The 14,294-nt window shown below is 45.5% G+C and overlaps 1 protein-coding gene across 4 annotated transcripts in view; it reads right to left on the reverse strand.

The window, feature by feature from the left end:
• Positions 1 to 14,294, reverse strand: part of FOXO3 (forkhead box O3) — a 108,814-nt gene that overhangs the window by 12,777 nt on the left and 81,743 nt on the right. For 3 of the 4 annotated variants that reach the window (XM_037158972.2, XM_037158970.2, XM_053664797.1), the window contains one exon: positions 4,436 to 5,871. The exons of the other annotated variant lie outside the window; for it this stretch is intronic. In XM_037158972.2, the coding sequence (XP_037014867.2) occupies positions 4,471 to 5,871 (1,401 nt within the window). In that variant the 3' untranslated portion in view covers positions 4,436 to 4,470. The remainder of the gene's footprint in view (positions 1 to 4,435; positions 5,872 to 14,294) is intronic. 4 annotated transcript variants of the gene reach the window in all.

The following is a 14,294-nucleotide window of genomic DNA, read 5'->3' on the forward strand; positions in this document are numbered from 1 at the left end:
TGTAGCTCCGTTGGTTGGAATGCTGTCCTGCAGACTTGAAGCAAAGGACCCAAGGCTGTGCAGCAACCTTACTACACTTGGTTTCCAGGCACAACCTTACTTTCAAATGTCCTATTCCATGATCACATGGTCTCTCTTTGGGGGATAAAAACATAGTCCCTATACAGGAGTTCCAGAGTTCCATGCTAATAGGCCAGGGTTCAGACTAAAACCAGATGCTGATTTCTGTAAAAAGCCCTCAGGACACTTGCTTTAACTTCTGCTTCATTTCTAGAGCTGGTTCATCACAGCTGGACACAAGCCAGCCACCCACTTCAGCTCACTGTCTCTGGGGCTCTGCTCTGAAACATTATTTACAAGATGTTCAATATTGAGCATTATGAACATTCTAAAAAGAGCATTTAATGGGAGCTTAAAGTTTATAAGAATTTCCAGTAGTAATTCTGGTGAATTTCACCCCATTTATTGATGCTTCAATAAATCTAAGCTCTTTGACCAAAAGAGACCTTCTAGAATGCAACTTAAAAAGCAACCGCTTAAAGTGAGAGTCACGCAGGCTCTGTCCCCATGATTAGCAGGCTGGCCACAGGCGACCACAGGTGCATTCAAAACTCTCATGCCCTGGAGGAGCAGCCTTCAGTGCTAGACGCCCCTGCTTTCCAGGATCATGTACCAGCCCCTGCACAGAAAACCCCTTTTCACAGCTGTCTTAATTTTCCTTTACTGTTGTCAATAAGATCCACTGTCAAAAAGACCCAGACAGCCATTCTCTCCATGAATGACACTTTAGATTTGGGGCTTAAGAATAGAAAGCCCTGCAGATGCAGAATTCTTAAGGCTGGCTTATGGAACCAAAGACTAGACTACAGTTACAATGCAAAAACCAGAGTGTATTCTCCATGTAGTATGCACAGATTTGTACCTGCCGTGTGCTACAGCCCTGACAGTGAAATACCTACAGCAGGAAGAAAGCGTGACATGAATGGCCTAGATAGCCTATATTTGGTCAGAATTAGTCCTGTCTCCCAACATGAATATTTAAAGACTCACAGCATTCAAACATAAGTCTAACAAGTGTCCAAGATTTGCTCTTTTTGAGCACAGCCTCGATATAAATTCTAAATGGCCCCCAGCCCTGGCACCTGCTGTTTCCACACTGGTTCGCCACCATTTCTTCACATTTCCTATCATCACTACCGCTTATCAGGGCCCTTTCACAGACAGGATGTTAGGCTTCAGGTTTAAAATTATAAGTACATTGTACCTTTAAACTCTATGATTTTGTCCTCTTTTGACAAACAAGAAACCTACCATTCAAAGAGATTCATTAATGATGTGACCGGTGACAGAAACAGAAAGAAAATGACCCTTTTCCTCTCCATCCAGGCTTTTCCTGGTTGATGTTTTTCCAATCCTTATCTCAAAGTAGTTTAAAACAAAACTGAATACTGGACTGCTCCCTAATGGGGGTCTTCAATGCCAAAGGATGAAGATGAATGAAAGAGCTTGTACTGACATAGAAACTACAGCCAGATTGATGCCGCCTTCCGAGAGTACACATGTCCAGCTCCGGAGGGCTTATTAGATAGAAGCTCAGCCCTGTGTCCACTACGCTGGCTCACGGACATCTCTGCTGCCAATCTGTGTATTTCTTCACCAAGTTTTACGCATGCCTGAGAGATGACAATGCCCTTTACACCCCAGTAGCTGGCACTCACATAAAGGTACATGGTTTTTTTTTTTTTTCTTTTCTTTTCCAGATAGATCGACAGGTTGAAAGATTTTACATGGTCTAAAATAAATGACATATGAAACTAGCAGCCCTACAGAGAAGCATCTCACCACAGTTCTCCAGCATGGCTGCCCATCAACTGCTCTGTTAACTATGTAACCAGATGGCTCCAATTCAGGGTCACATGGCCGTCAGTTAGCAAGTCAGGAAGTGAGTCTGGAGAAGACCAAGACTTCCGGTTTGAAGAAGGCATTACAGAACAACTCCTGGGATGCCTGGGTGCTTAATTTGGGGGAAGTGAGGTCTGACGTTGTGACCTCAGGCCTGCTTTGTGAATTTAGAAGAGAATCTTCAATAAGGTGATGGCCACAGGGTTAAAAGTAAATACTTAGGCCACACCTACTGGCTGATAAGAGGAGCAATTCATTTCAAAGCAAAATGGAAATTCTAAACCCAGAATCGGACTTTCTCAGAGGAACCCCCTTCCTGCACCCCCCAGGCCTTATGATGTTCCTTCTCTTGCTCTGGTCACACATTTTATTTTCAGGAAAATTTGGTGACTTTATGTTTTTAACTGAAGAAATATCTTCTCAAAGCTACCTCCCCCAAAATGTTCTTGGAAAAAGGTGACTGAATGACCCTCAAGTTCCATCAGAATGTAGTAAGTGTGTTTTTTATTAATGAAATAATAATTCGTTAATGTTTTAAAAACTTAAAATACTTCTATCTCCCTTAAAATACTTTTATACAATCTTTTAGAATTATACATACACAAGAAAGGCCTGTTATTTAACTCAAAGGAAATCCTACACTAAAAAAAAAAAATCAGACAAAAACTGATAGCACATTTTCCTCTGAATTTAGTCTTTCTAATGAAGCAGAAAGTGGCCTCTTTACAGCTACACCAGAATTAAAGCTTACTTGTGTCTTTTGATGCTGAAATTGTGTTCCTCTTCTTAAAGGAAGACAAACTGTTTATTCTTCTAAAAGTCGAGTTCTGGTATGATCTGAACCGGCTGGCACGAAAGTGTGTCACCCTCTTTAGCTTCCATTACAGTCTCTTTACTATCTCAGCGGCTATTAAATGACTGAAGACAGATGTCTGAGTCCCATTAGGGCCCTGCGTATGCCTGGGAGAGCTGGGAGGCTTTAGCTTCACAACACTTGGCATTCCCCTTTCCAAGATGCCTCATGAGCTGGAGGGAGCTCACCACAGGAGACCCTTGTAATTCCTTCAGCAGGGCAGAGGGTTAAACAAGGCTCAGGTTTTTATGCTTTGAATCCCATTTTTCCCTTACACCATTTAAAGAAGGGTGTAAGAAGCTTTAAAAAAAAATCAGCTGAAGCACAGAGCAGAGCCCTTCACCATGGAAGGGTCCACGGGTACAAACCTGTTAGCAGAAGACCTCAGGGCTTCTTGAGGAGGTGAGTTTTGGGAGAAGCTTATCTATTTTCCGCTACTCTGGCTCCAGTTCAAAGCACTCCCCAGTTTTTACTATCCAGATAAAATTATAAAGAACTATTATGGTTCAAGCCATTCAAGAAATACGGATTCTGGGTCTAGCTGTGTGACCCTGGACAAACCATTTAACCTCTCTGAGCTTCCTGCTTACTCATCTGTCAGTCGGGATATTAACCTAATTTATACAGTACACATTTCAGCCCACTCAGTTTTACAGCGCACTTTCACATACCTCAGTGCATTTGATTCTTGCAATAACCCTGCGAAGTTCACAGGGGCTATCAGCCTCGTTTTCTAAAACTGGAAACGGAGGCCTGGGGGTGAAGTGACACACTCTCCATGGCAGCCAGAGAGCAGGAGAAGGGGACGGAACATTCAACTTCTGGCTCCAATCAAATACTTTTCTTATCACATCATGTTGCGTGATCTTTCTAATTCCAACTCTATTAAAATGCCACAATTAGAAAGTCTCTGTCACTGTTCACAGCCCATGTCACTCTGTTTAGAATCTGACATCATTCATACATTGAGGAACATGAAGCATATGAGTAAGTGTTCTTACATAAAAAATTCTCCTTCCGATTTAATTCTTTTGCTCTTTTAAATGTTTAGAGGCTGAACACTAATAAAGATGCTTAGTACTATGGTGAAGAATCTAACAGATCTTGCTTCTGGTGGAAATAATCATGTATGAAAGAGTGCAGAATACATATTCTACAGTTAAATTAGAGTATCTGCAAATCATTACTTTAATGGAAAGAAAGATAAAATGATAATACTGAAAATCGACAGTGGCAGTGTTGGACTTGAGAGTCTAAGCAAGTCCTCTGCCTGGGTCCTCAACCTTGATGTTTGTGTGAGCTAAGGTCTCACCTTCCTCCCTTCCACCCTTCCCTTCTGTCCTCATCCATCCATCAAGTAAGGGGACCTGCGTCATAGGTTAGCAAGGGCGACTGGATATAAAGAAGAATGACATCTATGAATGTGTGTGTTTCTTTTTACTGGTAATAAAATTCCTGCGCTGTCAGCAAATTCTGGGGAGGGGCACCTGACAGCCCTGTTTGTTCTGCAGGTAAAACTTGGGAGATGAACCAGTTGGCAGCCATGTTACCACACACCACCGCTTCAACAGTTTGCAGTTTCTCAATGTGGAGTCAAGTTCAAACTACTGGTAAATAAAATACAGCCTCCCCCAATCACCCCCACTTTGTTATGATTATGCCATAGCATTGGGCACTGACCTGCTTTGCCCACTTCCCCTTTCCTCAGTGATCCTTCAGCCTGGCACCCAGCTCTGAGATGAGGCCTGCTTAGCACCAGTGAAGCTCCCCACGTTCAAACCAACAACGTTCTGTGTGGAGATGAGGGAATCAAAGTTAAAATCCAACCCATCAGCATCCATGAGTTCACTACGAATAATGGAGTCCATGTCACATTCCAAGCTCCCATTGAACATGTCCAGGTCCAAGTCGCTGGGGAACTTCTCGTGGCCCATGACGGAAAGGTTTGCACTAGTTGAGTACAAGGAGGAGCCTGAGAGAGAGTCCGAGAGGGTTTGCATAGACTGGCTGATGGGACACTGCTGCTGGTGTTTGGCTGACCCAAGGCTGCTGGAATCGCTCAAGCCCATGCTGCTGACAGAACTCGACAAGGCACGGCTGCCACTGAGAGCACCCTGGGTTTGGTGCTGGTGGTGAAGCAAGTTCTGATTGACCAAACTCCCCTGGGTAGGCTGGGCAGCAAAGGACATCATCGGGTCATTGCGAAGCATCACGTTCCGGCGGGAGTTCTGGGCAGACACAGCGGTGCTGGCCTGAGACATCAAGGGGTCCGACTGGGTCATCATGACATCGCTGTGGCTGAGTGAGTCTGAAGAGAGCAGGTCCTGGAGTGTCTGGGTAAAATAGTGTGACATGGAAGAGAAGGTAGCTGGCTTGTTCTCTTGGATGGTCTGCATGGGAGACTGGCGCAGGGAATTCAGAGACGAGGGGCCAAACACGCTGCTGTTATAGGAGCTGGTCGGGGAGCCCAGGCCAGAGCCCTTGGTGGTGTATGGGAAGCTAGAGCTCCGCTGCATGAGCCCGCCGGTGGGGGATGGCTGAGACGACGGGAGTGTGATGTTATCCAGCAGGTCATCCATGAGGTTGTCAGCCAGCCCATCGTTCAGATTCATGGTGCCGGTCATGTCGGTCAGCCGTGGCAGCTCCACGGTGCACGGCTTATTTCCAGAGGGCGAGAGGCTGGCTGAGCTGCTATAGAGCATGGGGGAGAGTGGCGCGTCATCATCCTGGACGTCATCTAGCTCTGTGCTTGCCAGGATGGGCGACAGGCGGCTACTGACTGTGCTGGCATTGGAATTGGTGCGCGAGCGGAAGTCCGTCCATGCATCCAGCTCATCGCTGCTGCGCGATGTGGGGCTCCCAGGCCACTTGGAGAGCTGGGAGGGACTGTCGTCTGCTGACTCCGGAGCTGTCTGCAGGGCTGCTTTCTTCTTAGCTGCGCGGCTACGACTCTTGGTGTACTTGTTGCTGTTGTCCATGGATACAGCCCGCCGCCGGGGCGCCTTCCCACTCTTCCCTCCGTCAGGGTTGATGATCCACCAAGAGCTCTTGCCGGTTCCCTCATTCTGGACCCGCATGAACCGGCTGTGCAGTGACAGATTGTGCCGGATAGAGTTCTGTGGAGAGAGAAGGGGAAATGCGAACATGAGCCAGAATGGTCCAAACGCTGAGCACCAAGAAGGAATAGTTAATCAGACTCATTTTTAAACACTGGCATGACCCTCCTTGGCCTGGAACTAAATGATGTAATAAATGGCAAGTTCCATATTTAGAAGGCGGGAGATGGTTTCATATCCAGGAGATGCTGGGAATGTGTAAGTTCACTGACACTGTTTTTCACAAATTCCTATGTTTTGTTATCCTTTCTGTAATTGTATTTCCTATACTGAAGTTCTCATTTGCAATTTATTACACCACTTCCCCCCTGCACTTTGCAACAGCCCTCCCTGGTTTTCTAAGAGTAATTAACCACCTGGGGGGCTATTTTACTCTCTCGCGGTCCCCTCCTCCACCACTGTAGAGGCGGCACCTACATTCCTTAACCATCTCTAATGAACTCCGGACTGGCGTGGATTCTTCCCGATGACTCCATCTCCTCCAGCTACAATGTCACACCTGACAGGTGTAAGAAGAAAACTGCAGAGTAGGATTTGCTGAGCTGACAGAAGTAGGCAAGACACTCCCCACGCAAGGAGACGTGGTCTGAGCATAGCAACTTCCTCCCACAGTGCACAGCACAGGAAGGAGGAAGCAGAGTAACCATCGTGGAAAAACCTGACAAAGGTTATCTGAGCCAGATGATCGTGGGCAACACCAACAGGGAGGGATATCATGCTGGTAACGTCTATGCTTGGTGTGGCGTGATGAAAATGCGGTCTTCCTTCCCAGATCCACCATCCCAGTCTGGTCATGAGAGGAACATCAGAGAAATCCCAATTAAGGGACATTTAATGAATGCTTGTCCAGAGCCACAAGGAACCTAAGGAAGTGTGATGTGGTGTAGTGCCCCAGGTGGAATGCTGGAATGGAAAAAGCACACTGGGTACAACAAAGGCAATCTGAATAAAGCACAGACTTTAATTAATAATAATGTTATCGATACTGGTTCATTAGGGGTGACAAATGTACCAAATCTATACAGTATGTTACCAATAGGGGAGACGATGATGGGTATATGAGAGCTCTCTATACTAGCTTTATAACTTTTCTATAGATCTGAAAGTATTCTGAATTTAAAGGTTTAGTTTTTTAACAAGAGAGATAGGGCAAAATATTCCCAAACACTAATGATTATGCCCATCTTGCAAGAACTCCCCTGGCTTGGTAGGTAAGCCCAGCTGACAAGGATGACGGGGTCACAGCCAACCATGTGACCCCGAGCAAATCATTAACCCGTCTGCAGCAACTTCAGTTCTCCCTCTTCAGTACAGCCATCATAACAACCATACCACGCCCCCGACAGACATGACGTAAGGGTGATTATATGATAACACACCTCAGGAGCCTGTCAGGTGACTCGGGCAGGGTGTTCTTCCTGGTTCTATCAGGTACAGAGTCCTCGGTGGACACCACCTGGTGCTGGCTCATTCTAACCTGTAAAATGCCTCACGGACCATAAAAGAGAGAAGTGGGTAGTATTCTCCACATCTGAAACAGCACCCGCAGGCCTGATGAGTGGATATTTACAGAACAAAATACACAGGCTGATGCTATATATTAAATATGAACAATCCTAAATGTTACCCTAGTTTAAAAAAAAACAAAACTGGCAATCACCAAGTGTATTTATGTAGAGGATACAAATACATGTGTTCTGCCAAATGTTTTTAAAACACAACGTCAGCAGCCTCTACCATAATAACCCAAAACACACAGTGTTCCCCATGCATATGTTCCCATGCAAGGAGGGCCCACAGCTGAGGCCGGGCATTGAGCACCAGCAACCACGGTCATGAGTCAGTGTTTCTACCCCGGCCATAAAGACACAGCTGAGAAAAGAACACATGCTGAGTATCTGATGAGACAACTCTGCCCAACGGACTGCACATCCTGCTTCCCTTTCACTCTTATGGTTTTTAAAAGAATAATGACATGACTACTAATGGTTCAGAAATTACATTTCTTTAAAAAGGAAAACACTTTCTCAATAAAATAGATATAAAGCATGCTCTTGAAACTCATTCTGCAGTGCAAGGTGGTTCTAATCCTGAGTACTCAGATGAATAGATACTTAAATAAAAACATCAACTCGAGCTTCTTGGTGAAAACACAGGCAGGCCCTGAGGCCATGAGCGGGCAGCGTGCGCCCTGGTTCAGTTACTCCTGCCCTGGCCAGGCTCCTTCGCTGCGGGATTTTGAAGAGTTCCTACCAACACCCAGAACCAACAAGCAATCATACATATCCAATTATCCCTCTTTTAAAAAGCATTTAGGGAAACAATCTCTTTTGAACTGCATTTGTAGTTCCACCAATTCCAAATCAACTGGGAAAAATGAAACACTGTACAGACCAAAATGTCCTATACGGATTTTCTAATGATCATCTACCACTGCAACTCTCAACCCCAACAAATGCACGAGAGTAAGTTTATAAAATTACAAGCCAGTGCTGGTTAATACTTGGAAATAGAAATCAAGCTTCTGTAAGGGCACCGGTGAAGGGGCCGGGATCCACCCCCAGGACAAGAACCGCAGGGAATCGGGGCCCAGGCCCCTAACTGCAATGGTGAAGAACCAAGAGCCTGCCCGATTCCAGCAGTGCGAGGTACTGGGTCACTGGTTTTCGGTTCATTGTCTCGAATCCTCACAATAAACCTGCAAAGCTGGTATCAGTGCCCTCCCAAGATAGGAAGTCTCAGGCTGAGAGATCTTAAATAACTTACACAAGGTCACGCAGCTAGTGTCTCTAAGAACCCAAACCGAAATTTGTTTTCTCAACTCCAATCCAGTGCTTTTCCTCACAACCTTTGATAGGTCTCTCGCCGAGTTATTCGGGTGTCACCATCTACCTGTGCTGACACTGAAAGAAGGAAACTTCTAAGAAGGAAGGATACGAAGGCACAATCTTATTATTGTACTTTTGTTTATGAAATAGTTAGGGGTAATAATTTGGCATGTCTTTCCTACATTTTTCTTTAATTTAAAAGAAACTATTTCTGAAGAGCAACCCTGAAAGGGAAGGCTCACTCGAGAGCCCATGTCCGTGTTTCTTCAGAGTTGGCTGTCGCAATATTCATTCTGAGGAGAAGACAACCCAATGTTCACCACCACCATACAACCCAGTGTTAACTTTCCTTGGATTTCGAAGCAAAACCCAACTTATTACATGGGTGATTAGCTTCTGTGTCCAATCTTTGCTCCGCTCTGCTTTTTAGGGGTTGTCGGTAGCAGAATCCAGTTCCTAAGGCGTGCCGCCCACACAACACTCAGACAGGCTCTCCCAGCTCCACTGCTAGGACAACACAGTGAACACCGCACCCCACGGCCTCGCAGGCCCACAGCCGCACGGCCGGCCCGCCCTCCACTTATAAAACCCACAGTCTGAAGGCGGAGCACTGACAAAGGCCAACGACTAAGGCCTCTCCGTCCATTCCCTGTTCCAACACCCCCACCCCTGCCAAGGTCAGATGCCAGACATGTATTCTGATCTTCTTCACAGGTCATGATTCAAATCACTAGCTTCTCTCCCTCAATTTTGGTGGAGCACAAAAATGTAAATAATTAAATGCCAGATAAAATGTCAGAACTGCAATATTTTCCCAACTTCCCTGACAACAAAAACTCCCCAGGGTGAAGAAATGATATTTATAAAAACAGACAAACCAACTGGAAAATCCTCTTATGATCCGTAGTTTAAGTTCTCTTAAAGACCTCTCCATTAGGGTCTGTAAATTAGCTCCCAATTTACTGTGTGCATTTTAAACTATAAAACTACCATTCATAAGATTCTATGATTTTTCCATGAATTCATATATCATACCAATATTCCAAATTTATAAAATTTTAATCAGTGTGGGGGTTGGGAGCTGAGGTAAAGGAGTAGCACTCTGACAGCACCAGACTGATTCTTCTAGTCACATCTCTGCGTCCGTCTGCTTTGGAATCCCCTGTGAGGCCAGGCAATGCTGACTGGCCGAAGCACTAACTCTGTGCTTTCCTCCAGGCTGAGGGGATAAAGTAAATACTACCACCCAGGACTCCCACTGTCACAGCTCAGGCTACTCTGTCATTACACTTACTTTTACTAAAGGAGCAAAGAAGCGATTATAGCCCCAACCCCGAAACCCTGTGAACAGTCCTGGGTATTTAAATCCACTGCTAAGAACCCCAGACACTGATGAATTGCAGGAAAGCAAACATCTTTAGGAAGAAACTTTAGCATCAGGGACAAACATGCCAGCTTTTCTCCCAACTTGGGCCCGTAGACATAGGGAACCCTTAAAGCACATCTATCACAATGTGCCCCAAAAAGGAAAAAAAAAAAAAAAAACCAGATAGCAATACCCTTCATTTTATTTTTATGTCAATCGTATCTTTTACTAAACGATTTACACTGAAGCAAGGCCCACACGGGTGCAGAAATGCTGTAGGGTGGTTAATTAGTAACAAAACAGGCAACTCTGTGTCCTGCGTGATTGCAGTTGCAATTGGGGGCTGCTCCTTTAAGGAGACATGTGCAGCAGGAGTGTGGGGGAGGGAGCGTGAGGGAACGCACTCGTCACAGTGCTGCTGACTCTGGTGGTGTGGGCCTAGAGGGGTCCCTTTGCTTCACCCTCCTGGAAGAAATTAGTATCAAGGTAACTGTCCTCATCAGAATCTGTCACTTAACTTTTCTTACTATCCTGAGGACAGTTTTCTACTGCATGATACATTTGCTGCTAATGCTGAAGTGCATACAGTCACCACATAAATGCCACTGGTTTTGGAGACATAGGGACCCAAAACAGATGAGATTAGTTATCAGAGAGAAGCTGCCTGGAATGAAGGAGTATTCCATCCCTACTTCACAAAGGAGATAATTCACACAAGCAGTTTAAGGTAGCCAAGGAAGGCAGGGAGGCCGTGTGACTCTGGAGGAAGATCCCAGGCTTTGCTCTGAGCCAGCTCCTAGTCAGGATCCAGGCCCTGGCATTTGTCTTGTGACCTTGGGCAAGTGACTTAACTTTGGTTGGCCCTTTCAGAAAATGTGGATAAAAGCACCCTCTCTGTTACACTCTAGGGTCTCTGGGAAGATTAAATGGAATTACGAATGCAAAGTACTCATCTGTGTGCCAAGCACAAAATACTCTCGACTGTCTGATCCCACACACGGAAGCAGTGACATCACAAACACTCACTGTTTTCCTAGCATCATATACTTGAAGCCAAAAGGTGAGAGGGTGGCTCCTTCCAGGAAAAGATTTCTAACTCTGAAAAGTATTTCAAAGGTGCTGTGCCAGTCGGGAGTAACTGGTAACTTCTAACTGTTGCTACCCTATGTTGGCTCCAACCCCTTCCCAACCGTGTTTACCTTGTGCAGACTGTCCACTAACCCAGACACCAGCTGCATGTGCTTCCCCGGGAACACAGAGAGGGTTTTGTCTGGAGGCAACATGTGGTATCAATTTATCTTTCTCAGCAACGACAACAAGGAATCCACTGAATTTAAAAATAAAAAGGGAGTTGTGTAATTTAACTCTTACAGGTCTGTGCCTTTTTTATTTTTTTAAGATAGCCTCTTCTTCTCCCCCAAAAGCAGTCAAGTGAGAGTTACAGTTGCCTGCTCCCCCCCCCGCCCCGCCCCCCTGCAGACTGCAGGCGTCTCCCTGGTCTGCACCAGGAAGCTCAGTGGGGACGCTGGCAAAGGGCTGCCTTTGCATGCTGTGCTCCCCTGCCCTGAACACAGGACCCTCACTTGAAGGAGGTCTCCCTGCTTTGACTTTGGACACTGACAATTCAGAAAGACTGCCCAATGCCTACAACCACACGCGTGTGCTGAACTGCAGAAGAGAAAGGTCACGTACCAAGTCCAATGGTAACTGCGAGTCACAGGTAACAAGGAACGCCGGGGTGCAGTGCACCACAGCAAAGCAACCCCACGATACAGCTTTAGGAGAGGGTCTGGGAAGCTGCAGTGTATCGTGACAGGTTCTTTCACAGGCAGTTCTCTAGGAGAGGCCCTGGTTTCTCTTAATACTAGTTCTTCATCCTGCTGCCCACTAGAAAATCACCTGGGGAGACACCAAACACTTCCCCCCACACTCCTCGAGATTCTGATTCAATTGTCATGTGGAGGGCCTGGGCAGACGGACATTTTCAAAGCTGCTCCGTTTAGTCTAACGTGCAATCAGAGCAGAGAACTGCCGGAATGTCCCTCTCCTGTTTCCAGGGACCGAGAATCTGATGCCAGCCTAATGATTCCCGGTCTTTCCTGGGTCTGGTGACACAGCACAGGCGATGTTCTTTCCATCCAAACTTCCACCAGTTAGAAGCTCAGGGTGAGAACTTGGGTCAGAGATTGTATGTGCCAAGTAAAATGGACAGTTAGAACAATTTGTCAGATCACTGGGGTTAAGATACTTTTTCTTTTAAAAAAAAGTAAGTAAAAGACAAAGGGTAGGGGGCGAAGCGTCCTTGACTTTGCACTGTCTTGCAGACAGGCACCCGTTCTGCTCTGTGCCACTTCTCCACCCAGCATGGATGGCATGGACAGAAGAGAGGATGGGCGAGCACAACCACTGACCCCTGTAATTTTCAGAGGCCTCTCTGAATTAGCATGCAGTCTCACACAATCCCTTTCACAGACCATCCTTCACGCAAACCCCAAAAGACTGGGTAAAAATAACCACTGAAAAAGCCATAACCCAATCCTGAGGTACTTATTAGCTTCCATTATTAGGAATACAGCAAAGTATTACTTCATGAACTTCCCTGAGAACCAAAGCACATATTCAGAGAGCCTCAAGAACAAAAATAACAACCACGCTATTTCTCATTCCTGGGCTCAGGGCAAGGACCCCGGGGGCTGCAAAGGCCTGGCCTCGGCACCATCGGAGGGAGCTGCGGAGGGCTGGGCCTAGACTTTATCTACTTTGGGGCTGGCTAACTTGTTCTTTAAAAGCAAGTATATAAAGTATTATGGCATGAAACAGACTTGAAACCAGAAAAATTATTATTTCTAACTATATGAAATACCAGCTATAATAGCCCAACAAGCCTTTCAGACTCAGAAGAACACTTAAAATAAACACTCACATAAAAGATTGCACAATCGACCCTGATGTGTAAGACAAGTTCCAGGCTGGCTCTCAGTCTTATCCTTGCCTAAAATACTAAAAGTTTAAGCCATTAAGGGAGTTATTTAAAAAAGATGATGTTCTAAAATAAATACTGTCGGGAACTTGGCTGAAGGATTAAATTTCCAACTACAAACAAGATTTCCGCTAAATTTGCTGACAATAATCCTCTACTAACAGAGATCTCCTTTGAAAACTAGAATTTGTTTCAAGTTTTCATGTGGTAAATGACAAGCTCTGGCCCCTCATTAGGAGAACTAAACTAATCATCATCTTATGATCAGCAGAATGAACCCATTTTCTGTCCAAACAGTGAGACACATGAGGCTTTCTCAGGAGAGGAGAGGAGAGGAGAGGCTGGGCAGACAACCTATCAGGCCCCAACTGAAAGAAAGAGACCCTAGGTGGAAAGAAAGTTCTCTTAAAGAGCTCTCACTCTATTACAAACAGTTTTGTTGGGTTTTCCAGTGTCGGCTTTATTTTCTTATTAATTTCTTTTTTCATTTAGCAATCTTCTTTTCAAGTGCTTCCACAGCTGTTTCTGCTCTTGGAGGGCAAGAGGGAACATTCCATTCCCCACAGCCAAACCTGCACTTCCGGCACACTGAGAACCCTGGCAGCCCTGCAACCTCTGCCCACACCCACTCCCTGCAGCACCCTCCCCTCCCCCCACACCCTCCCACTTCCACCCTCACATCCTTTCCCCCACAGTCGGAGGAAGCAGCAGCTAAGGACTTGAAATCAACGGAATCACAGTCTCCAGAAAGCAGGTTAAAGCCGCAGCCTTTGTCCCACCACCTTTCCCCAAGCTTCTTCCCTGATTTTACGCGGTCTGTTTCTCCTTCCCAGAAGGGATCAGCAAACACATGCTATTCCAATTCCCTCTGAAGACCACAATGGGTGGACGTACAAAGTGGATGCTTCAAAGGGTTAAAAGGCCATGAAATTACAGAACATTGTTAAAGCTGATCCTGCAGAGTAAAACAAAGCAGGACACTAACGGTTTCATTATTAACAAAATTTTCACTTAGATTTAAAAAAATAAATCTGCAAACTCTTCCAGCTTGAAAACTTGTGGGCAGAAACAGAGAGAATAAGAGCACACGGTAAATCTACATCCAGAATTCAGGGCTGCATCAGAGTTTTTAATCACTTTCATGACATTATGTAAGTGACATGGGTAGGAAATGCAGTAAAAAGTAATGGGGAAAAGTGGAGAGGGTTATGAAATCCTAGCAGCTTAAACTTTACAGTGAAAGAAATTG

The sequence above is a fragment of the Artibeus jamaicensis genome, unplaced genomic scaffold, assembly GCF_021234435.1.
Source record: "Artibeus jamaicensis isolate MK-2021 breed Jamaican fruit bat unplaced genomic scaffold, CSHL_Jam_final contig_387, whole genome shotgun sequence".
NCBI classification, from domain to species: Eukaryota; Metazoa; Chordata; class Mammalia; order Chiroptera; family Phyllostomidae; genus Artibeus; species Artibeus jamaicensis.